This window comes from Hemibagrus wyckioides, linkage group LG16 (assembly GCF_019097595.1).
Source record: "Hemibagrus wyckioides isolate EC202008001 linkage group LG16, SWU_Hwy_1.0, whole genome shotgun sequence".
Lineage (NCBI taxonomy): Eukaryota > Metazoa > Chordata > Actinopteri > Siluriformes > Bagridae > Hemibagrus > Hemibagrus wyckioides.
The window spans coordinates 6,961,811-6,986,482 of NC_080725.1; the positions used below are offsets into that span (position 1 = coordinate 6,961,811).

At 39.1% G+C, this 24,672-nt stretch overlaps 1 protein-coding gene across 10 annotated transcripts in view; it reads left to right on the top strand.

Moving 5' to 3' along the window:
* Positions 1–24,672, top strand: part of fryb (furry homolog b (Drosophila)) — a 61,192-nt gene that overhangs the window by 33,074 nt on the left and 3,446 nt on the right. For 5 of the 10 annotated variants that reach the window (XM_058411900.1, XM_058411892.1, XM_058411895.1 and 2 more), the window contains exons 19-58: positions 2,098–2,271; positions 2,503–2,589; positions 2,687–2,946; positions 3,206–3,395; positions 3,664–3,791; positions 4,315–4,372; positions 4,476–4,567; positions 4,678–4,850; positions 5,416–5,576; positions 6,105–6,215; positions 6,490–6,644; positions 6,853–6,952; positions 7,202–7,373; positions 7,497–7,753; positions 7,985–8,131; positions 8,334–8,502; positions 8,590–8,680; positions 8,849–8,931; positions 9,992–10,142; positions 11,078–11,181; positions 12,360–12,545; positions 14,105–14,306; positions 14,715–14,866; positions 14,994–15,181; positions 15,299–15,393; positions 15,637–16,253; positions 16,521–16,618; positions 16,793–16,969; positions 17,289–17,429; positions 17,800–17,982; positions 19,047–19,211; positions 19,572–19,646; positions 19,848–20,015; positions 20,823–21,023; positions 21,133–21,276; positions 21,928–22,082; positions 23,061–23,271; positions 23,815–23,964; positions 24,096–24,194; positions 24,317–24,400. In XM_058411900.1, coding sequence (XP_058267883.1) covers positions 2,098–2,271; positions 2,503–2,589; positions 2,687–2,946; positions 3,206–3,395; positions 3,664–3,791; positions 4,315–4,372; positions 4,476–4,567; positions 4,678–4,850; positions 5,416–5,576; positions 6,105–6,215; positions 6,490–6,644; positions 6,853–6,952; positions 7,202–7,373; positions 7,497–7,753; positions 7,985–8,131; positions 8,334–8,502; positions 8,590–8,680; positions 8,849–8,931; positions 9,992–10,142; positions 11,078–11,181; positions 12,360–12,545; positions 14,105–14,306; positions 14,715–14,866; positions 14,994–15,181; positions 15,299–15,393; positions 15,637–16,253; positions 16,521–16,618; positions 16,793–16,969; positions 17,289–17,429; positions 17,800–17,982; positions 19,047–19,211; positions 19,572–19,646; positions 19,848–20,015; positions 20,823–21,023; positions 21,133–21,276; positions 21,928–22,082; positions 23,061–23,271; positions 23,815–23,964; positions 24,096–24,194; positions 24,317–24,400 — 6,354 coding nt within the window. The remainder of the gene's footprint in view (positions 1–2,097; positions 2,272–2,502; positions 2,590–2,686; positions 2,947–3,205; positions 3,396–3,663; positions 3,792–4,314; positions 4,373–4,475; positions 4,568–4,677; positions 4,851–5,415; positions 5,577–6,104; positions 6,216–6,489; positions 6,645–6,852; positions 6,953–7,201; positions 7,374–7,496; positions 7,754–7,984; positions 8,132–8,333; positions 8,503–8,589; positions 8,681–8,848; positions 8,932–9,991; positions 10,143–11,077; positions 11,182–12,359; positions 12,546–14,104; positions 14,307–14,714; positions 14,867–14,993; positions 15,182–15,298; positions 15,394–15,636; positions 16,254–16,520; positions 16,619–16,792; positions 16,970–17,288; positions 17,430–17,799; positions 17,983–19,046; positions 19,212–19,571; positions 19,647–19,847; positions 20,016–20,822; positions 21,024–21,132; positions 21,277–21,927; positions 22,083–23,060; positions 23,272–23,814; positions 23,965–24,095; positions 24,195–24,316; positions 24,401–24,672) is intronic. The other 5 variants (XM_058411897.1, XM_058411901.1, XM_058411894.1 and 2 more) reach the window with 4 other exon arrangements.

Below are 24,672 nucleotides of genomic sequence, written 5' to 3' on the forward strand. Positions count from 1 at the left end.
GTTTACATGTTTCTATGAATATACACCATTCAGGCATAACATTATGACCACCTGCCTAATATTGTGTTGGTCCCACTTTCGCTGCCAAAACAGCCCTGACCTGTGCTGCACTGTGTATTGTGACACCTTTCTATCAGAACCAGCATTAACTTCTTCAACAATGTAAGCAACAGTAGCTCGTCTGTTGGATCGAATCACACGGGCCAGCCTTCAGTCCGCACGTGCATCAGTGAGCCTTGGCCGCCCATGACTATGTCTCCGGTCACTGCAGAGCGGGAACACCCCACAAGAGCTGCAGTTTTGGAGATGCTCTGATCCAGTGGTCTAGCCATCACAATTTGGTTCTTTGTTAAACTCGCTCAAATCCTTACACTTGCCCATTTTTCCTGCTTCTAACACATCAACTCTGAGGACAAAATGCTGCCTAATGTATCCCACCCACTAACAGGTGCCATGAAAGAAAATCAGTGTTATTCACTTCATCTCTCAGTGGGCATAATGTTATACCTGATCATAGCACCTGCACTCAACTCACACATTTTCTAGGTGTTTCTTTTAGCCAGGTGTGCGCTGTCAGACTGATTATAAAACAGACATAGCTACTCTTGGTTTTACCTGTGAAGACTGCATTTGTTGTAAAAAGGATAAACCAGCATTAAGACCAGAGAGCTTTCCTTGGGAGAAACGCAAGCCATATTGAAGCTGAGAAAAGAGGGAAAACAATTTGGAATGTTCTGAAAAAAAAAAAAAAGGAATAAGCCATTGATTTAACAACAACCAGACAGTTAGATTACAGAAGAATAGGGACTGAGAAGAAGAAAAAAACAAATTCATTGACATCACTAACAAACTCCAGAGGGCAGGGGCGAAGGTATCACAGTCCACCATCCAAATAAGAAGAAGAGTTCAAATTTAGAGGCTGTACCACAAGATATACAAGCAAACATACAAGCTCATCAATCAAACACAACAAAGGTAGTGTCATGGCTTAGGCTTGTATGGCTGTGTCTGGATCAGGCTCACTAATCTGTATTAATGATGTAACTCATGATGCTTGCACTAGAATGAATTCAGAAGTCTACAGAAACATTCCGTCCAATCTAACTGGGAGGAATTTCATAATGCAGTGAGGCAATGACCCAAAACACACTGCCAACACAACACAGGACTCTGGAGGGGAAAAAAGTGGAAGTCAATCAATCACTAGACCTAATTCAACTGAACAGCATTTCACTTCCTGAAAAGAGAGAAAAGTAAGAAACCTCCAAAACAAACCACTGACAGAAGCTTTGATACAAGCGTGGAAAAGTATCACAAAAGAAGAATGCAGCTTGTTGTAGAAATTGCAAGCAAGGATATGTATAATATTTATAACTAAATATTGTTATTTAATTTAATTTACTTTAAGAATGTTCCAATGTTTTTCTCACCTAAAAATTGGGTGGTACTGTGTTGTTTACTGCATCTAGATGTACACTACCAGTCAAAAGTTTGGACACACCATGTTTTTTGTTTAGGGATTTATTTTCTACATTCTAGAACAATACTGGAGATTTCAAAACTATGACATAACACACATGGACTTAAGGAATCCATATGTAATGACAACAAAAAACAGTCGGTTGTTATTTTAAGACACGAAGGTCAGGTGTTCTGGAATAGTTCTTGCAAGAACAGTATTGTCAAGTGCATTTGCAAAACCCATCAAGCACCATGATGAAACTGGCTCACATGAAGACCATCCCAGGAAAGCAAGACCAAAATTTACCTCTGCTGCAGAGGAGAAGTTCATTTAGAGTTACCAGCCTCAGAAATCACCAATTAACAGCACCTCAGATTAGAGCCGTTATGACAGCTTTACAGAGCATCAGTATCAGAGATATCTCAATATCAACTGTTCAAAGGACATTATTGTGTATTTTGGCCACCTTCAGCATTGTTTTACAACGTAGAAAGAAATAAACATCAGGAAAGACCATGGAATTAGAAGATATGTCCAAACTTTTGACTGGTAGTGTAAATATTTAGAAAAGAAAAGTGTGTGTGTGTGCTCAGCATGTGTTCATTTGTAGTTGATAAGTACATATGTACTTTCAGGCAGGTGGGAGCTCCAGGCTGCCAGTGGAACGCAGCCCTCACTCCACGGTGCTGCACGCCGTCGAGGGTTTGGCCCTGCTTCTGCTCTGTTCTTGCCAGACAAGCACACGCAAACTTGCAGTAACTGTGCTCAGAGAGATCCGCTTGCTTTTCACAGCCATTGGCCAGGCAGAGGTAACTTTTTTCAGTTTGTTTTGAATTCTTGTGAAGCAAAGCTAGTAATGTCATGGGGGGCAAAAAACATTATTGAGTGATGGGCCCAAATAATTGAGGTTGTCATTGAAGCACTGAACTGATCATTGTAACCAATGTAGCATATATTCCAAACAAGATCATATTTATGATTAACATTAACTGGCCCTAGTTCTGCAGTAACATGAGTGCTGGATTTTTCTAATCTTTCAGGATGACGATAAGCCAATGATCGAGGTGATGGACCAGCTCAGCCCCATAGTTCTTGACAGCTTTGTCCACGTGGCTGTGTCTGATTCAGTAAGTGCTCTAATGTCCTTGTAGCAATGTCAAAGGATGTCTGCTTTGTAGAATGTTGTAGAATGTTATAGAACTCTATGACTTTGTGTACTTTCAGGCTACTTTGCCGCTGAGTCACCATGTGGACCTACAGTGGCTGGTGGAGTGGAATGCACGTTTGGTCAACAGCAACTATGACGTTAAGAGCCCATCTCATGTGTGGATTTTTGCCCAGTCAGTGAAGGACCCCTGGGTTCTGTGTCTTTACAGTTTTCTCCGACAGGAACACCTGCCAAAACACTGTCCCATGGCTCTGAGCTATGCATGGCCCTATGCCTTCACACGTCTGCAGTTGCTTATGCCTCTAGTAGACCCCAAGTGAGTTAGAAAACAGTCAATACAGTGAAAATTTAAAAATATTTTTTATTTTGATTTGGTAAAACAAAAACTGTATAGTTAAGTCCACTTTTTTGCACAGAAATAAACAGGGAAATAGTAAAAGCTGTTTAAATCTGAACCTGTTGATTCACCAAATCCAAAAAGCTGTTTTATAAGAGACCAAAGGGTTGTGATAATTTTAGGAGAAAATTGAATTTAATCAAACTGACCATTTGTCATTTCTGTTGTCCTCCTGCAGTAGTCCAGTATATGCCAAAAAGACAAGCACAGCAGGGCCCACTGATAGCTATGTGACCCTGTGGAGGAACTACCTAATTCTGTGCCTGGGTGTTGCCAAGCCGAGTATCATGAGCCCGGGTCACCTGAGGGCCTCCACCCCTGAGATTATGGCTACCACTCCTGATGGCAGCGTCACATATGATAACAAGGTACATGCCCCACGTGGTATAACCATCTGATGCTTTTGACTCTAAAGGAGAATGCATACCAGTGTGCACTGATAGCAAAGGTCTCCAACTAAGATTTGGTATTTTTTTAAATACCCAGCAATCCTTGCTGAGTAGGAATTGAAAACATCCAAGGAATTAAAGACCATTCATTATAGTTATGACAAGTCTCAATATATACATGTAGAATGTATAAGATCAAAAGATTAGCTATGGACAATGTCTGTGGGTGTGTTTGTATATGTGTAAGCAGGTGATTGGAACTCCCTCAGTAGCCTGGCTTCTCAAGCAGTTGGTTCCCCTCATGCGCCTTGAGAGCATTGAGATCACAGAGTCTCTAGTGCTGGGCTTTGGCCGGACTAACTCCCTCGTGTTCAGGTAACACACAAAACAGCAAAAGCACATTAAACTTGTAATATTGTACTAGATTTATTTCAATAATTGCCTCAGAGCCTTTGGCTAGATTTCTATGAACTGCATTAGAGAAACAAATCTTGTAGTTAGATTTTTGTGTATGTGCTTGTAAAGCATGTATTCACTCAGACAATGTATGCGCGTTATTTGCTCATAACACGAATAGCTGTCATGCCACTCGTAATTGTCATTACTTTGAAGTGAACATAATAAAGCATGACAGCAAAAGGCATTTTATCCTAGCACAATGCATTTTTCAGTTTCAGTTATTTAACTTACAGAAGGCTTCATAAGTTTAGGGTTGAATTCCGAAACAAATTTCAATAATGTGTTATATTTAATGTTTGATTTTTGACATGGTTAATTTTGAGTTTTAAAAACAAAATATGCATTCAGGAAATTATACCTGTGTTGTGAATTAACAATAAAAAGTTTGCTAATATATTTTTGACTTGTGTATCTCATTGTTGCTGCTGTGTATGTTTAGGGAGCTAGTGGAGGAACTCCATCCACTCATGAAAGAAGCCTTAGAACGAAGACCAGAGGTATGTTGTATTAAAAATCTCATCTTTTAGTATTATATTTTTTGCTAGTGAGAAGTGGTTATGCTCAATGTGCATATTATTTCTTCTTTTCTTCTCTCTGAAGAATAAGAAGCGTCGGGAAAGGAGAGATCTTCTGAGGCTGCAGCTGCTCCGTATTTTTGAGCTGCTGGCTGACTCAGGGGTCATCAGTGACAGGTGGGCTGTGCATACTCTCACTGAACTGACACCAGTTCTGCAATTTCTATCATTAAAGTTTTGATTAAGAAACACAGATGTAACATTAAACCACACATTGCACTCTACAGCACTAATGGTGCATTAGAGAGGGATTCTCTGGCACTGGGTGCTCTTTTCCTGGAGTACGTGGATCTGACACGCATGCTCCTGGAGGCAGAGAACGATAAAGAGTTGGAGATCCTGAAGGATATCAGAGCTCATTTCAGCGGTATGGTGGCCAACCTCATCCAGTGTGTGCCAGGTATCTACAGCAACTCTGTAAAAACTGTTCACTTGGTTTGTGTGTCCAATGACTCTGTGTTACTGAATTGGATTGGAGAGTAATTATTTTATTATTTTATTTTTTGTATTCTTTTAGGTAGCATTTGACAATCTACCTCGTTGATTTATATCCAAATTGAATATGCCTGAAATATTCAGAATGATTTACACAGTAGTTTCAGCATCTTTAACAAGATTGTGAATGAACTGGTCCAAATCAGAAGCACTATGGTTGACAAGCCCAAAAAAATTAGTTTACCTTTACATAATCAAAAAAAGTAATACATTCCAACCTTTCTGATCTTGATAGGGTAAACTATGAACTCCTCTTGGATATTAAATATTCCATGTGGGGATATAAGGCTTTGTCCTATTTATTTTTATTTGTTTATAATAATAATAATAAAATATATATATATATATATAATTTTTTATATTATTTTATTAGTAGTAGTAGTAGTAATAATAATAATAATAATAATAATAATATGTACTGTCAAATCATTTATTTTCTGTATGCTTATTTTCTATCACTCTCCATCTAGTGCACCACAGGCGATTCCTGTTTCCCCAGCAGAGTCTGCGGCATCACCTCTTCATTTTGTTCAGCCAATGGGCCGGTCCCTTCAGTGTCATGTTCACTCCTCTGGACCGATACAGTGACCGCAACCACCAGATCACACGCTACCAATACTGTGCTTTAAAGGTACAGAAAATGACCAAATCCTTGGTACTGCTAGTACTATAAATTAGATAGTGCAGGAGTGCTGTTGACCTATCATAATCAATTAATTTCATCATCACTTCATACATCTATGGCTCTGGCAACTTTTTCATCACATGTTGTCCCTAAATAATGAGTCACACATGATTGCTTACAAATTTGGTTTGGTTGCAGGAAAGGCAAACATTTTCCACATTTTTATTGCAATAAAATTCCTCACAGAGGAATAAAACAGATCTTTAAAGGGCTTTAGATTGCATCAGTAAGGTGAAATGAAGGTACAATGTACTGTAGTATGAGATAACATGCTACCAGTACTGTACAACTTCAATTAATATACATAAAATATACTATAAATAGACTTTTTCTGACGCATTGTTAGGGCATAGTGTGCAGTGTCATTAATTTAATGGTAGGTGAATGAGGCGAAAAACAGTGAAAGAATTTGACCATCATATGTTAGGTACCTAACATGGTGATTGTGTCTGTTTGTGTGCATTTTCCTCTCAGGCTATGTCTGCCGTGTTATGTTGTGGGCCAGTCTTTGATAATGTAGGTTTGTCTACTGACGGCTATCTCTACAAGTGGCTAGACAATATCCTTGGGTGCCATGATCTGCGGGTAAGACGGAGTTTGCTATATTCTGTGTTCCATTATCAATTGGTTTCATTTTAACTGCATGCTTTATTTCCAAACTTCATCAATTAAATATCTATGGCCTATTTGACTATTTAGTCCAAAAAAAAAAAAAAAACTAGGAAGAATATCTCTATAATTTAAATAAAGTCTTTTTGTCTTGGAAAAAACATCAAATAAGACATTGTGAAATCAACATGAGTTTAAATTAGTAAAAAGATTGTCTGACTTATTAGTCTTTATCCCACAAATGCTGCAGGTGCATCGATTAGGCTGTGAGGTGGTCATTCTCCTCCTCGAGCTGAACCCAGATCAATCAAACCTGTTTAACTGGGCAGTGGATCGCTGCTTCACTGGCTCCTACCAGCTGGCCTCAGGCTGCTTTAAAGCCATTGCCACAGTGTGTGGGAGCAGGTAGGAAAATCATAATGTATAAGTATGCTAGAGTGTAGCACATATTTTGGATATTTATATTGATGGTAGACAATTAATATTATTAACATGGAAAGATGAGCAATCATATGGTGATATGTCATACAGTGTTATTACACACGATTTGGAGTGATGTAGTAGATTTTTTTTTACAATGAAAGATAAGAAATCTTTCTTTCTCTTTCTTCAGAAACTATCCATGTGACCTTGTTACACTGCTGAACTTAGTGCTTTTTAAATCATCTGACACCAGCAGAGAGATCTATGAAATCTCCATGCAGCTTATGCAGGTATGAGACTGGAATTTTCTTTAATAATAATTTTACAATATAAAATACTTAAAACACTAAATACATATTCTTCAATATTTAATGTCAGTTACTTTATTAATGAATTTTCTGTAAAATACAGTAATCTAGATACAAGTCATATCCACCAAAAGATTTATTCCAAATGAAAATGTTTCTCTCACTTCTTCTTCTCTCTCTCTCTTTTTTTTATTTATTTATTTATTTATTTGTTTTTTGCTGTGTGTTCAGGTTTTGGAGGCAAAGCTGTCTGTGTACTCTACAAGAATTGTGGGCCAAAAGTCAGGGAACATCTTGTATGGAACCCATGGCCCTTTGCCTCCCCTTTACAGTGTGTCACTCTCACAGCTCTCTAACCAGCTTGCCTGCATGTACCCAGAGCTCACTCTCCCCCTCTTCTCAGGTATTGTTTGTGTGTTTGTTTCAGAGCAGTAGCACTAAGCCATAAGTGCGAAATACGGAGCCTGCCCCAACTCACTGCTCTTATTTTTCTTCTTATTTCTTTCTTATTTTGACACTTGCACAGAGGTCAGCCAGAGATTTCCCACCACTCATCCCAATGGAAGGCAGATAATGCTCACGTACCTGCTCCCTTGGCTGAACAACATTGAGCTGGTAGACACAGGTCTCCTACCCCCTGCCTCCAGTCCCTGCACACCAGAGGAGGAGGGGCAAAAGCATGCAGATGGCATGGGCCTCTCACACCCGCTTAGAGGCAGTGGCTGGGGATCGCTGCAGGCCACTTCTCTCATTCTCAACAACCTCATGTACATGACTGCCAAGGTACAGGACTTTTTCTGTTAATATTGTCTAACATTTCCTTTGGTTTACTGTATCATGTCACAAATGGTCACTGATTTAATTGAGCATTACAGTACAACATCAAAGATGTGTATGTATCATTAGTGTATCACGAAGGCCATTTTAAAGTAAATATAACCTATTGCTGCTTGCTTTTGTGGTGTTCCTTTACTTTAATTTAAAAACCCATTTCACTTTTTGTTTCCTCCTAAGTATGGTGACGAGCTTGCAGGCCCAGAGATGGAAAATGCATGGAATGCTCTAGTGACCAATGAGAAATGGAGCAACAATCTGAGAATCACGCTGCAGTTCCTTATTAGTCTGTGTGGAGTCAGCAGTGACACCACGCTTCTGCCTTATGTAAGGACACACAAAAAGTCTTACTGTCTCATACTGTTTTACTTTCTCTGTCATGATTTTTTTCTGTTGTGTCAACAGAACACCAGAATGTTTTCCTTTGGGGACCTTTGGTAGAAATTGTGATACATTTTGTAGCACCAGACACAAAGATCAGTGTCAAACATTCAGCTCTTATAAGCCTGTGCTTTCCGTCTGTCTCCAGATAAAGAAAGTAGTGATCTATCTGTGTCGTAACAACACGATTCAGACCATGGAGGAGCTGCTGTTTGAACTTCAGCAGACTGACCCTGTGAACCCTGTAGTGCTGCATTGTGATAACCCACCTTTCTACCGATTCGCAGCCAGCAGTAAGATCTCTGCTGTGGCCTCAGGTGACCATAGATCTTCTGCTCTTCATTTTAATGCTCTGTGTGGTCTGTTTTGTTCCTGATCTTTGCTTTGTTGTATGTGTGATAAAGGGACAACATCCAGCAGCAACACTGTTGTAGCAGGGCAGGAAATCATCCAAGACACGGATGAGGCAAAGATTGCTCGTGAAAATGAGGAGAGGTAATTGTGTCCGTAGATAAGAGATTGAGCTTCTCATACTAAAACCTTTTTAGTATACGGTTTCAGTAAAAGTATTTCCTTTCTTGCAAATAATTTTTAGGTGCCTTTGTGCTTAGTGTGTATTCAGTGCTGATGTTTGCATGTGTTTGTTTTTGTGTGTGTCTGTAGGTTTAGTAAAGCTGCACGGGCACATAACCGGCTAGAGTCACGTTACAGTAACAGCTCCGGAGGCTCCTATGATGAGGAGAAAAGTCAGTACATCGTTATCATTCACCACTTGTCTTTGATCTCTCAGTTTTGAGATTTCACAAATGTTGGCTGTGTAGTATGGAAAGCGTTTTCCACATTACATGCTCAGAGCAACAATATTTTATATGTGTGTATGATTAATGTTTTGTGATCATGTTACTACAGGGAGCCACTGGCAGTTGGATGTAAGTGCAGGTTAACATGCGGATTGTCATAAGCTGTTGCCATAAGCTAGCAGACAAAGCAGTACTAGAAGAACCCAGACATGGTCATGCATAAGAATATGATCACATGAAGCAGAATCACATCTTAGTGTTGCATAAACCGATATATCCTGATAGTTTTGATAGCTTATTACTGTATGGAAGATCTGAGGAATTATCAATGTGACCACCTTTTAGGAATTTCTAATAATGCTTTGAACATTACTTCACTTTTTCCAACACCCATGCAGTATTTTTCAATCCAGATTGCTTACAATCCAGACAACAGTTTAAATCTTGTACTTACACATGTACCCAAATATACACGTATGTTTAGAGGTGTATGCATGTTTGTGTGTATACTGGGTGTGTTTGTTATGTATTTGGTCTGCATAGCTGGTGTGTCTGTTCAGAGAGACCATTCTGGAGATTTATAATAATACTAATGATGGCACAGCACACATACTCTGGAGGACTACTGGCACTTTGTCTAGTCTTGTATAGTCAAGTGGCAGAAGCTGCGCTTTACAGATTTACTCAGATTGTATTATTCAAAAATACATTATTAAAAATACATTATTGCTGTTGTCTTTAAATTAACGAGTCTAAATAGTGGCACTTTATTTTGTATGCATAATTTTTGCTATCATTTTAGTAAATAAAAGCAATTATTAATATTGATTATTAATTATATTTTAATGAAATTGTCTGAGCTAAAGAAAATTTTCAAATTGTTAGCAGAATTAATTGACCAGAGTTATTGAAATTTGGCTCCAAAAATCTGAGTAAATTACTTATTATTTTTAACTTGTAAAGATAACTGCATTAAATACCTGCTGTGATGTTATGGTCTATGCAGATGATCCTCTTCCCCCATATGCTGGCTGGCTACTCAGTGTGTTGGAGAGTAACCGGCCTCATCCTTTGCCTATGCCAATTAATGGAGGTTGCTGGGCTCCGCTAGTGGACTACCTGCCTGAAACTATCACACCTAGAGGGCCTCTCCACAGGTGACAAAGCTCTGCCTTCTGCTTACAGTGTGTTGCTAGTACATTTGACTACAGGTTCAATTAAACATTTGGGATGCTAAATGTATTATTATAACGGCATTGTAAATAATGCACTTTGACACAACTTTCACAAACATTTACAAAGCATACAATAATGCAATATGCAGGACAGACAGGCCTAGTATGTGAACATGGAGGGGTGTTTTTTCAGTTTCTAGACAAGGTTTTTACTAGTGCAGAGTGCCTGATATTCTTTATTTGAGTATGAACCAAGCACTGTTTTTCTACTGCTAAGACAACCATGAGATTTTGCAGTAGGCTCCTGACAGGCAGTGTTTACTTTATAAAAGTGGAACAGTGCTAAAAGCATTCAGTGGAGGGTGAGTGTATGTTAGGTCAGCTCATGTTGGAGCAAGTATCTACATCTAATATGAATATGTGGAGATTTCCTCTTTATATTTTCCCCTTAAAGAAACAAATTTACCCCAAAAATGGGTATTTGACTATTTAAAAAAGAAAAAAAGTAATTTTTTTATATGTCCAATCCATTTTTTATATGTTTTATATCTTGTTCCCACCAGTATAGGGCTAGCTGACATTTTTCTGCTTTCTTTGTAATGTGAATAGTTAAATGTGCTATGCAAATAAAATATTAATTTAATTGACTAATAATAAGCACATTTGGTAAAAATTTGCGCCCGGACTCACAGTTCATTACCATTTTTCAACAGCTGCTTTTACCAGCAGTGTTTCCATGGCACTAAAAAACTAAAATAATAAATATGTCCTTGATTTTTATATATGTATATATATTACATGGATTTATTTAGATTTTAATTAAATGTTCTTATTGATTACAAAAATAGCAGCTGTGATCCAAAAAAGGGGATCTCTGTAGCACATGGACTCATGGGAGTGTTGATGTATGTTGGTAGGTGTAACATAGCGGTGATCTTCATGACAGAGATGGTGGTGGATCACAGTGTGCGAGAGGACTGGGCTCTGCATCTGCCCCTCCTGCTGCATGCCCTCTTCCTCGGTAATACCGCTTTCACTCTTACACATGCTGCTTTTGTTTCATTCTTTTCTTTTCTCTGTCTTTCAAGTCTAACTTGAAACTGTTAAAAGAAAGCTTAAAGCAGGATACCCCAGGATCCCAACTATGTATGTGATTGTAATGAGTAAAGTTTTAGCCATGAATCCCATATTTTTGTATATATGTACTAAACATGTATGTGCTTCCATCTATGCATATGTCACTAAAGACATCTACTGTGTTAAAAAGGCCCATCTGTGGTATTTGTTCACATCAGCGCCTACATTCCCAGCTGTAATTGCAGCTTGCAGCAAAGCTGAATAATATGATGCAACCATGCCAAAAATGTAAAAAATCTCTGTGATGAAAAAGGAGGGAACAACAGGGAGGGGAGAGAAATGCCATAACGTATAGCTTATCTCTCTCAGACTCTTTCTGTCATAATCACCTGCTGTCTCCATTGCATTCTCGTCGACAGATTTGTACAGAACTCTTCCTGTGATATTTTATCTGCAGTCAAAACTATGCAGGCATGTTTATCTCATAGAGGAAAGCACGTGAAAATTTTTCAGCTGCACTTGCAAGAATTACAAGAATTTAATATAAATTAATGTTTTGTTTTAATTCAGTGTAATTGTTCAATTTAAGCATGTTTTTCAGGTCTCTTTAATTTTTCATATCCCATTTTACTGAATAGTCTTGCTTCTTTAACATTCAGGTCATGAGATCTGTATACAATGTTAATTTCTCAAATACTTTGTACTATTGTTATAAGTACCTTTCCCACATATGTCACTGTTGACACTTCACTTTATCTTCTACCGCAACAACAAATTACTCAGGAAGCTTTTTTGTTGTTGTTGTTGTTGTTGTTGTTTTGAAATATGAGGCTTTTTCCATCTGCAGATATATTATTTTGGGTGTTTTTTGTCAGTGGTTTTGAACAAAACCCTTTTAATAAACAATTTTTTATTTAAAGATATTCAATCCACTGAATATCTTGATCTAATTAGCTCACTGTTGTTATAAAGTGCCTAAAACTTAAAAAAAAAAAAAAGCCTTAGACTCTAGATGCCCATGGACCTGGAGAGTCACTATTTTGGCACATGTGTATATGAATGAGTTGGCAAAACATAAACGTCACTTCATTGACCTCTTTGGGTATTATTCTGCTCTTTCAGGTTTAGATCACTACCGGCCTGAGGTTTTTGAGCACAGCAAGCGGCTGCTTCTACATTTGCTCATTGCTCTCTCCTGCAACAACAACTTCCAGGTCATTGCTTCTGTGTTGCTGGTCACCAGGGAGATCAGCGACAACAAAACACTTACCATTAAATCCAGTTTCCAGCCTGAATACCTGCAAACAGGTACAGAAATGAATGTAAATCCATGCAAAGTATAGAATCATTATGAAATTGCCAACAGCATGATGAAATTATAGTGAAATGGCCAGCAGAAAAAGCTTTAGCCTTATAGACAAGAAATACACACAGCACCAATTAGCATGTGCACCTTAGATTCGAATGGTTTTAATTGTGAAGGCTGATACAGTTATAATTGTGAAGTACAAGCCTAAAGTTTATAAGGACTACAGAAGGAAAAATATGCACAGCAACTGTCTCACCACAATAAACGTGTGCATTTTTTCTAATTGCTAGTGCTTTATCTGTAGTATGAATCAACTAGATGGATAGGAATTGAAAAAGAAATCAGTATTTCGGACCAAGATTTTGACACATGCACAGCGGCACAAATTCATTTACATATGGGAGAAATAAATCGAGTCCATAAGAATTTGGACAGTGACACAGTTTTTGTATTTTTTTCCCCTGTGCACCACCACAGTGCATTTGAAATAAATCAGCCAAGATGTGATTGGAGTGTAGACTTTCTCCTTTAATTTAAGAAGTTTTAGCATTGTATTGACTGTTCAGCAATTGTACACGTTTTCTTACTTAGTCCCTCAGTTTTCACAGACTCCAAAGGCAGTGGACAGGAATAAGTAGTTGATCATTGAGAATCAGTTTGCGGTTCAAAGAGATGTAGATGCCAGTGTATGAGGCCATCATTATGTTGCAAAAAATATGCTGAATCTTTCAAAGCAACAATTTGGGGCATTCTTAAAAAGAATGAATGTACTGGTGAGCTCAGCAACACCCGAAAGGTCTGGAAGACCACAGAAGAAAACTAAACTGGATGATCACAGAATAAAGAGAAGAACACTCTGGAGGAGCTTAGGTATATCAATGTTAAAGTCAATAATCAGGCCTTCATGAACATAAATACAAAGGCTTTACCTCAAGATGCAGAACACAGGTAACACTTGGGAACAGAAAGGCCAGATAGATTTTTCTAGAAAACTTAAAGTCTAAAAAAGCATGTTATTTTGGACAGATGAAACCAAGATGAACTTGTACCAGAGTGATGGACAAAGAAGTGTATGGGGAACGAGAGGATGGGCTCATGGTCCAAAGCATACCACATCACCTGTCAAGTATTATGGAGGCAGTGTTATGGCATGGGCATGTATGGCTGCCAGTGGAACTGGGTTACTGGTTTTTACTGATGATGTGAAAGATGATAGCAGGATGAAGATCTACTATTTCTGCTCAGATTCAGTGAAATGCTGAAAGGACAGATAGGACAGCAATACAGACAATACAGAAGAATAATGACTTAAAACAAACAGAAAAGCAGCCCAAGAGCCTTTTACGGCACACAAGTCAGTTACCCGAACTCAACCCAACTGAGCATGCATGTTTTATAGAAACAGTGAAAGAGCTGGTGTAGTCACAGTAACAGATGTGCTTATAGACCTATAACAGGTATAATAAAAAAAAATTAAGGACAAAAAATGTCTTAGCTGATCATTGAGAATACTGATGCTTTTGTTGTGATGCAACCTTATTCTGTTCTTCCTATACAGGTGGTCTGGACTTCCTACGAGAGTGGCAGGCATCTCCTGTGGCAGATTCAGGCATGAGCTCCTCCTCCACCTCCTCCAGTGTGAGCCTGGGGGGCAGTATGGGGAACCTCCCTCAGATCACAGCTGAACTTGAGGATCTGGAAGAGTCTCCAACTGAGTCTGAGGAGAAGACCAACAAACTCATTGAGTTCCTCACAACCAGGTACTTCAACTGAGCAAACCACCTATCCACAATCATATAACTGGTCTGGTGACTAGGTTTGGTTTGCAAGCAGTTTAGTAAAAGCCCACATATGGCTGCAATTGTCAGGGCTCTACATACTTTTGGCCATATTGTGTGTGTTGAAAAACAATAACAAAATAAAGTTAATGAATTATAAATAAAAAAAACAACAACAAAAAAGAAATAAAAATTTACGATATGTTGAAGCCAGGTTATATACATAATTTCTATTTAAAAACCAGGTCACTGCAAATCTAAAATAGAAATCTCATGTAAAGTACACATTTGTCAGATTAACAGTATAAACAGGGTCATGAGAAGAATCATAAACTAGCCTGTCTGTTAATTCTGTCTGACTTTGGTGGTGGTGGTTTTATGGTGACACAGTGCCTGGAGTACTGTCCTGTCATTATGCAGGGCCTTTGGACCTCTATGGTGCCATGAGGACATCACACCGAAGAACCCTAACTCCAAGAGTGCGGAGCAACTCAGCAACTTCCTGCGTCATGTGGTGTCCGTGTTCAGGGAATCCAAGTCAGGTAGCTATTAGTATGCTGCAACTCAGTGGAAACTTGCACTTTACTTTGAAGTTTGAGTGGCGCAATTTAAATGTGTTAGGGCTAGGACAATATATCTGCTTTTAACACACCTTTTCATCTTCTTAAGACTTCCACCTGGAACAACAGTTGAGCGATGTGGCACTGCAGACAGCTCTGTGTAGCTCATCGCGCCACTATGCCGGTCGCTCCTTTCAGATCTTCCGAGCCCTCAGGCAGCCACTATCTGCCCACGCTGTCTCAGACCTGCTGTCACGCCTGGTCGAAGTGGTGGGAGAGCATGGAGATGAGGTACAGGTGTGTACAGATGTAACTGTGTGTGTGTGTGTGTCTTTTCTGTGCGTTTTTTTTTTTTGCATTTGTTTATTCTGTGTGTCAGAATATTTAGTCTTGTTTTATTGGTTGCTCTCTCAGGGCTATGTGATGGAGGTGCTGCTCACTCTGGAGTCAGTGGTGGATAGTTTGGCTGAATGCCTCAAAAACAGTGACCTGATGGCAGCATTGACTAGGTGAGGATTTAGCATTAACACTAATACAGCATGCAAATTTCTCTGAAAGGGTTTAAAAAAAAAAACAACATAATGGTGCACTTACTGAAAAATCAATGAATGAATTTTGAATAGATTTTTCAATGATTATTTCTAAATTCATTATTTAAGTGTAAATCGCATTACTATGTCTTTAGTTGATTTGGCATAAAGACAGGCAATGCACTGTTTCACCAATCCATCCATGTCCTCCTTTTATCACAGATCCTCATCTCCAGACTTTCTGGTGAGTGGGAAGCTCAGCTCTAACCGCAAGAGCACAGGCCAGCTCAACCTGACACAGGATGGTACAGCTGAGCGCAACAGACATCAGCGGAGTTATTCCGTGCCCAAAAAGTTTGGTGAGAGTGGTGAACATTCATCTTCTGACCCTCCGCGCAGTGCCACCCTGGACCGCATTCAGGCCTGCACCCAGCAAGTCTTGGCCCGTTCAGCTCGCAGTGCTTCATCCACTTCGTCTGCCCGTGCAGATGCTAGTGCCAACCCAACAGAGCTAAGCCACGCCAGTCATCCTGCCAACCTATTAGCCACAGTCTTCTGGGTGGCTGTTTCTCTCATGGAGTCTGACTTTGAGTTTGAGTACCAAATGGCGTTGCGGTTGGTGCACAAGCTACTGGCACGAGTACCCCTTGAACAGCCCGAGAACCGTGAGCGCCTCGACAAGCTCCAGGCTCAGCTTAAGTGGAGTGGTTTCTCTGGCCTGCAGCAGCTTCTACTAAAAGGCTTTACCTCACCAGCCACCAACGACCTTACACTGCAGCTCTTCTGTCAGCTTACACCTGTGTCTCGAGTTCCTGTAGTGGACATATCTCAGTCTATAGGTGAACAGATTGCACTATTCCAACCATATTCAATCAGACATTATATTGCTGACATAACCAATAAAATACCCCCAAATGTTTTGTATTAGGTTTTGTTAAATAATATTTATAAGAATATATACACAAAAATAGACACCATTTAGATGCTTGGGGAATCTCTTAAGGGGTGGTGCATGTGCACAGAAAGAAGAAGTAACAATCATTAACAATAACTACAACAAATGTAACTAGCTTTTCTTTTTCTCTTTTTTTTTATCTCCCGCTCAGGTTTCCCTCTGAACGTACTTTGTCTGCTGCCTAACATGGTGCAACACTTTGACTCCCCAACGCAATTTTGCAAAGAGAGTGCCGAGAGGATAGCTCAGGTCTCACTTTTCAAACCTGTTCATTTTTGAATCACATCAACGTCATGGTCCTTTAATTCTTCTAGAACTGCTATAAAATATTTTTTATAAAGGAAATATTTGATTCTGCAGGTCTACATTGTAGTTTTCTTTATGAAAACGATGTTTATTTGTGTGTCATTCCTCATGCTGAAGGTATGTCTGGAGGAGAAGGAGAAGAATGCAAAACTTTCTCACTTGGCTCATGTGATGACTCTGTACAAAACCCGCTCATACACCAGAGACTCATTTTCCTGGGTCAGTGTGGTCTGTCGCTATCTGCATGAGGCCTTCTCTGACATCACACTCAGCATGGTCACATACATGGCTGAGGTGAGTGTCTTACAGTGTCCTGTCTTAATTCAGATCAAGCAAACCCACATGTAAATTGCCTGTTCTATGTTTCTGGCCAAATATGTAATGATTAGGGACATTATACTAACTCCCTCTGCACTCAAAACAGCCAAAAAGATGTTGCAAACATTCCTTTGAGATTCTGGCCCATGTTGACATGATTACATCATGCAATTCTTTCAGATTTTTCAGTGCACTTTCATGGTTTATTAGAATATTTGTAGGAGCAAAAGTACTGGAGTCAGAAAGGAATGATTATGAAACAAGTCACACTGTGGTGGTCTTCTCTCTCTTGTAGTTATTGGATAAAGGTTTACCCAGCATGCAACAGCCCCTGCTGCAGATCATCTACAGCCTTCTAAGTCATATGGACCTGGCAGCCATTCAGGTCAAAGCCTTCAATGTGGAGGTGCTCAAAACCATCGAGAAGTTTGTACATGTAAGTTGTATCTTCAGAGTAGGTCAAACAGTATAATAACAATATATATAATAGACTCCATATAATATGACTGAGCTTTTTGCCAAATTTTGCCAGAATTTTGCCAAAAAGAATGAGCGCTATTCATAGGTACAAAGCTGCTAATTGTGGAAGTGAATATCCGTGCAACCGACGTATGCCTGTTATTTGGTTTAATACGCTTTTATGTCACAATAAAAATATTTTGCACACTGAAACGTTACATATATAGTGTCACTGAAAAAGTAAAAATACCAATTAAGCCCATTTCAATTCCAATTTGGAACAATCCAAAATGTTCAAGTTCAGTGAACACGGTGAACATGGTATGTGTATAACGTGTGTATTTCAGACTGCTCACTGGAAGGAGGCCCTTAACGTGCTGAAGCTAGTGGTGTCTCGCTCAGCCAGCTTGTCCCTGCCATCCTATGCTCATGGGGATTTGGCCAACCTGGAAGTGAGCCGCATGATGTGGGATGGCTCATCCAAAGCCCTGCCTGGCAAAACACTGGAGTTCCATTTCGATATTTCTGAGGTAATAGTAGGACTAATCCATCTAACCACGTAGCCAGTAGATGTTTCTGTTTGCACTTTGAAATTTTGATAACAGAATACTTTAATTTCAGATTATTCATTACAGATTGATTTCATCCAAGTAAAATGTTTGGTGTTTGCATTCATATTCAATTCAATTCAATTCAATTTTATTTGTATAGCGCTTTTAACAAAGAGCATTGTCTCAAAGCAGCTTTACGTAAGAAACAACAAACAGACAAACAGTCCTAGATGTTATGCCAAGTGAGCAAGCCTGAGGTGAGGTGTCAAACGCCAGACCTGTGTTTGCATGGAGAACCAAACCTAAATTTGTGGTATTAACAAACAAAATTATTTTAGACCAAAACGTCTGATGTGAAAAGGCATGAGGAACTTGCAAAGAGTTATTCTTTGTGGTCTGTGTGAATATCACAAAAAGATTTTGAACTGCAGTAGATACAGTGCACTACTCTGTTATTGATGTAGATCCTATTCATTTTGCTCAAAGTAACTGCCATTTTGTGCCTCATGTGCTTGTTAGTTTTGGAACATTGTGTTATGCACTGGGCACAGGAAACACTCAGTGCACTCAGACTCTTATATCTCAGACTCTTATATGACCTAATGAAAGCTGCAATATCCGGTCCAGATGGAACAAGTGCAGACTGATAAAAGCCTTTGTAATTATGCTGTTTTTCCACAGGGACTTACAGTGATTATCTACACAAAGGCTTAAGACTGCTGACACTGTGTACCTCTGGTCAGTTTGGGAAATTTTATTCCCGTTTAGACATCCGTAGTCCATCTAATATACTTCAGTCAATTAATGGAATTATATCAGACCTTTAATAGAAAAGCGCAACACTTTTTGTTCAGATCAGAACTAAAAACAAAAAAAACTAGAAACTTGTAATTCACTAAGATTCATTATCAGGAAATGTACCCCAGTACAGTTTTATCTACAGCACCATAAAATCTTACCCACAATCTAGTCACATGTATACTGTATGTGTGTGTTTGTGTGTGTGTGTGTGTGTGTGTGTGTGTATGCATGTGTATATGTAGACACCGGTGATTGGACGTAGGTATGATGAACTGCAGGGTAGAGGAGGTAGAGATGGGAAAGCCCGTGCCATTACAGTGACCCGTAGCACCTCGTCTACATCATCTGGCTCAAGCTCAAACCCAGTTCTGGTGCCTGTGAGCTGGAAGAAGCCACAGTCCTCACAGGTGAGACACAGATATTAGTGTCATACCTCTGCCAAGATGTTCATCATTTTTAAATGTCATTTCATACTTTCAGAAAGTCACATATCACATCAGAAAATGATCAAAAACCTTTTAAAACAATGTTTAGTAGCTTCTTTAAATGTTAGAATATTACATATGAACAGATTTTGAATTTAGGCCTAAATATAAGCAAACTGTGTGAGTATTATACTCATTGTTCTTGGTGTGTTAGAAACTAGAGAAGGACACGATGTTAAAAAAATTATTTAAGTATTGTTCTGAAAAATACATTTACTATAAATGTCAAGTGGAAGCTGTCCCTTTGAGACAGACTTATGACAGTCTCCTTTGTGTTCTAAGAAACGAACACGTGAGAAGCTGGTGAACGTGCTTTCTCTGTGCGGCCAGGAGGTCGGCCTCAGCAAGAACCCATCTGTAAGTGCTAACTCCAACCCTTTTATTACTCTGCTGTGAATCTGAGCTGTATTATAAATTGTTAATAAAATTATCAAAAAGCCTGTGTCTGCTATGGCACCACCTGGTTTTAACAACGATTAGGTTCATTATTGATTTTAACATTTAATTTGTTCGCATGAAAATAATGTGCTTTAACTCAGTAATGTTTTTTTTTGCCAGGTGATCTTCTCCTCCTGTGGTGATCTGGAACTGATGGAACGGCAGCCCAGCCAGGTGTCTTCAGAGGATGGCACACGAGAGGACACTCTAGATGACACTGCCTCTGAGCAGCAGTTTCGAGTCTTTCGGGACTTTGACTTCCTTGACGTGGAGCTGGAAGACGGGGAGGTAATTACAGAGGGAGATTAATTAATCTGGGTCTTTAATTAGAAACAATCAATAAAACATATCTTTGTGCATGCATAGATCACAGAATGTCTAGCGTTTGTTAATATCAGTTTTTCACAAACAGATTGTGACATGAGATTTTGCAGAAAGTTATAGTACACTTTAATTACCTGGTTTTATTCTTATTATAATTTCTAACAAAACGTGCCTTTCTGCAGTACCTGTGCTTCTCCTTCTTTTCCTTTTCTTTCCTTGGAGTATTAACAGACTTCATTTGATGTCTTCTCTAACATGGTTTGCTTTATCACTGGTCTTTCTTGCTGTGTGGATAACATTTGTCTCTCTTTTTCTCCTGTGCTGTCCAGGAACTGCAGGTAAGCATGTGTGTGCCAGTGATTGACCTAGAGAATGACAGTGGCTTGTATGCTGTATAGGCATGTGTGTATATAGTCAGGGTTGTAGTTCTATTAAGCAATTGAAATGTCTTTTTATTTCTCGTCATAAATGTAGGCAATGCATGTTGGCTGTGTCTTATGGTTATATAAGCAGTCCTAGACATTTCAGTCTGATTTTATATAGAGGCCTCAAAAAAAATAAAATAAAATCTTAAGAAATTCCTCAGAAGTACAGTTTCAAAATGAAAATACTACCTGCAAGTATGCATGTGTTGCGTTCTTTAGCATATAGAGTAAAACAAAAAGTAAAAGGTTAAAAGACTAATTGGGCATCTAGCCTGTCAATAAGTGTTTAACAGTCTGTTGCAGTCTTTCGGTCACTCAGGAGCGTATATGGACGTGTGTGTTGCAGGGTGAGAGCATGGACAACTTTAACTGGGGAGTACGGCGGCGCTCTCTGGATAGCACAGACTTGACGGAGCTACTGGAGGAAAGCCAGCACTCAGACAGCACACCCAGTCTCGGGCCGCTTGATCCCCAACACGACTCAGACGACTCATCCGAGGAAGAGTCCAACTCCACCAGCCAGAGCCTCTCACATCACTCGCAGCTTGTATGGCACACAATTCTTGCTGTTCTTTTTTTTTTTTTCATTTTAATTATGAAGTAGTGTTTTGCACATTGAAACAAAATAAGTCACATATTATGTCTCTCTCTTTTAGACAATGAATCTGTCTCCTTCAGAGGACACCAATCATACTGACTCTTTGTCCACCTCCTATGACACCTCGGCGGACCCACACTCTCTGAGTGCAACCACACCAGGCATGGGGATGTCTTTTCCAGATGACACCATTATTCCACCGGTGAGTAATATTTTACCTGTCATGTCTTTTTCTGCCAACTAATTAAAAGTCACTGAAAGGAATGCTATGAAGGATCATATTGCCCAACATTCAGTTCAATTCAATTTTAAAATGTATAGCGCTTTTAACAAAGAGCATTGTCTCAAAGCAGCTTTACATGAGAAACGACATAAGAAAACAACAAACATATAAACAGACAAACAGACAGTCCTAGATGTTATCCCAAGTGAGCAAGCCTGAGGTGACTGAGGCGACTGTGGCAAGGAAAAACTCCCTTAGATGGCATGAGGAAGAAACCTTGAGAGGAACCAGACTCAAAAGGGAACCCATCCACATGAACATGATCACTTTGAAAATGCTTTTTACTAAAAGGCACATAATACAAAGATTAGAACCAGATTTGGGCCAAAGAATTACAAAACACTATTAAAATGACTTTAAAAAGTAAATGAATTTTGTCCTTCATCATGTCCTATATGTACTCACATACTATGATGGGGTGTTTTCAAATTAATTTTAGAAATATGCTACTAAGAAATTATGGCTGGGGGCAATATGACCTCCAGTGCAAATAACTAAACAGAAAAGAATGATTAAGGGAAGATATGAAGGCAGGGTTTAATAAGTCCATGTTGTGCATTTTTTATGCAGCCACTGCCTGAAGATGAGCGCGGTAATGTGCAGGAAGACGACCTGTCATTTTGTGTGAGCGAGCTGCCTCCGGGATTTGACTGCGGTTCCAGCTTCACTCTGGATATTCCATCAGAACCTGATCGGTCAGAGATGGACCAAAGCTTCCTGCATGGGTATGCTGAGATGCTGCTTCAATCAATAAAATTTACTTTTGTAAAAAAATAAATAAATAATTCCTTGCTGATTCTTGTTGTTGCTTCTGAATATTTCAAGTGTTGTCAAATAAAGAAGGGTAAAATCCAGCATAAGTGTCTGGTCATTATGAGCCACCAGAGGCAGTTTCAGTGCACCTTGGTAAAGTTTCTACACTTCTCTGGAACTGTAATGGAGGTATAAACACCATTCTCGATAATATTGTGAAGGAGAAAGATCCCTGTACTGACGATATCACTTTTTTCCCCCAAATCTATAAACCAACGGTAATGTAATTTATAATTTTAAGTTTTTCTCCACTGAACTCTTAAATGTGATAATATCCCTCTCTAGGTGGCTGTCTGATCATGTTCTGCATGATCCCCTGAGGAAGATTTGCTCTTCTCTTGTTCTTCACATGTCATACTAATGAATCATGCTCAGTATTTACTGATGTCTATCCCATTGATCTAATTGCAGAAACACAGCTCCTGTCATCCATGCCCACAATAATGAGCCCTCTTTCAAACACTACTCTTTTGCCATGCTGGCCCAAAATCAATGTTAACCTAAGTGTTTTATACATGGTCGGATGTTAATTGCTCTAGAGACATCAGCAATAGATATGTTTCTATTTTTTATTATTATTATTACACACACTAATATGTTTACTGATGTCACCTTTAAAGCTAATTATTCCACCAGGAAACCTATATTGTTTGAGTAATGCATATGGCACTAACCAGGGACTTTATGAAATGTTGTTTTTAAATTACTATTAAAAGAGAACAGTGCGTGAATATCTATTGTTCCCTAATGGGTGATATTTCTGATATCGCTGTTATGTTTTTTGAACCTCAGGTCTGAGTATATAATGCAAAATCTGTTCTGCTCTGTTTACACATTATACCTACACGGAACAGCATGAAGAGTGAGCTCCTTTCCTCTTTTCACCATAGCTATAGTTATGGAGAGGAGAGGGATGATTTGGACGAGCTGGGTTTTCCTCCACCCCCATCACCCTTCTTTTCCGCCATCTTAGCTGCCTTCCAGCCCACAGTGTGCGATGATGCTGAGGAGGCATGGCGCACACACATCAGTCAGCTGCTGAGTGACTCAGATGGTTCATGTGCTGTGTATACCTTCAGCATCTTCTACTCCCTGTTCCAGGTACTATGACTCCTACTGTTGCTATAGCATTTATATATACCACAACCAATAGCAAACACCTACTCTACTAGCCAATAGTACACATACCTATAGCTTTTGGAAATGCATGTATGGCATATGTACTTATGTACATGTATTTTCCCTTCCTGATTAGTGGCCACATCATGGCCGTGTTCCTTGTATAGGCTCTGGATTGCATAGGCTCTTACCAGGATCATGTAGTTACTGTGGATAAATGAATGAATTAATGTTTTGTTTTGAAAAAAAAAAATAGAGCCAAAACACTTCTATGTCTTTGACGCCCTCTAGTGAACTTCATAGGAAGTTTTCCTTTCAAGTCATTGTAAAAAAATTCGAGTAGCAGTAAGTCAAAGCAACTGGAGATGTGTTACAGTAACAACAAAGTTTTCATCATCACAAACAGGTTTTCCGTCATCATGAACAAACTTATTTCTGCTAGACATTTTTTCCACTGAATTCCTTTGTCTGGTGATCATTTATTTGAAAATGAAAAAAAAAAACCCAAAACCATTCTGTCTTCAGAACATCCAGGAAAAGTTTTGCTCCCTAACCAGTGATGCTGCTGGCTACCTTGGAGATGGCTTAAAGGGCATTGGAGCAAAGTTCATGAGGTCATCTCAGATGCTAAACACATGTTTTGACTGCCCCATGCTTTTTGTGGATGCGGATACCGTGAGTATCATCATTAGATAATGTGATTTTATGCTTGGTCTGACTTTCTATTATTGTATTCATCATTGTGCAATAAACATGAATTTTTCTCAAAAAGTGAAGCAAAGAGTCTTACTTGTGTTTTGTTTTAGATCATGTCCTGTGGGCTTTTGGGCAGTATGAAATTTGGTGTTTTGGAGCTGCAGGAATATCTGGACACTTACAATAGCAGAGAAGATGCAGCCATCACAGTACGTTAAAACTACACACATAAGGTCATACCACACTTTCATAAAAAGGACAACTACCTGACCAACTGTAAAGATCTTTGCTTCAGGACCTCTTTGACCTGCATATTGTCTGTCTTTTTCAGTGGTTTCAAAATTGCAAGTCAACATTTCCCAAGTGTCCTGATGATGGGGTGATCACCTGTCAACCTGGAGACACAGAAGAAAAGGTTCAAAAATAAGCCTCAGTACACTGCTAATTTATGTAAAAGCCTATAGAAATGATCAAGGCACCTATCTAGTATTGGTTATGCAAAGGAATTACTACAGAGTCTCTTAATGGCCACATACAAATGAATAGGAATTCTACTCACTCAGAACACATGCCAATAACTGTATCAGGGTAAATTCAATATGCCCTGCAACACTCTTCAATTCATTTCAGTTCGATTTTATTTGTATAGCACTTTTAACAAAGAAGATTTACAAAAAAATCACGTTG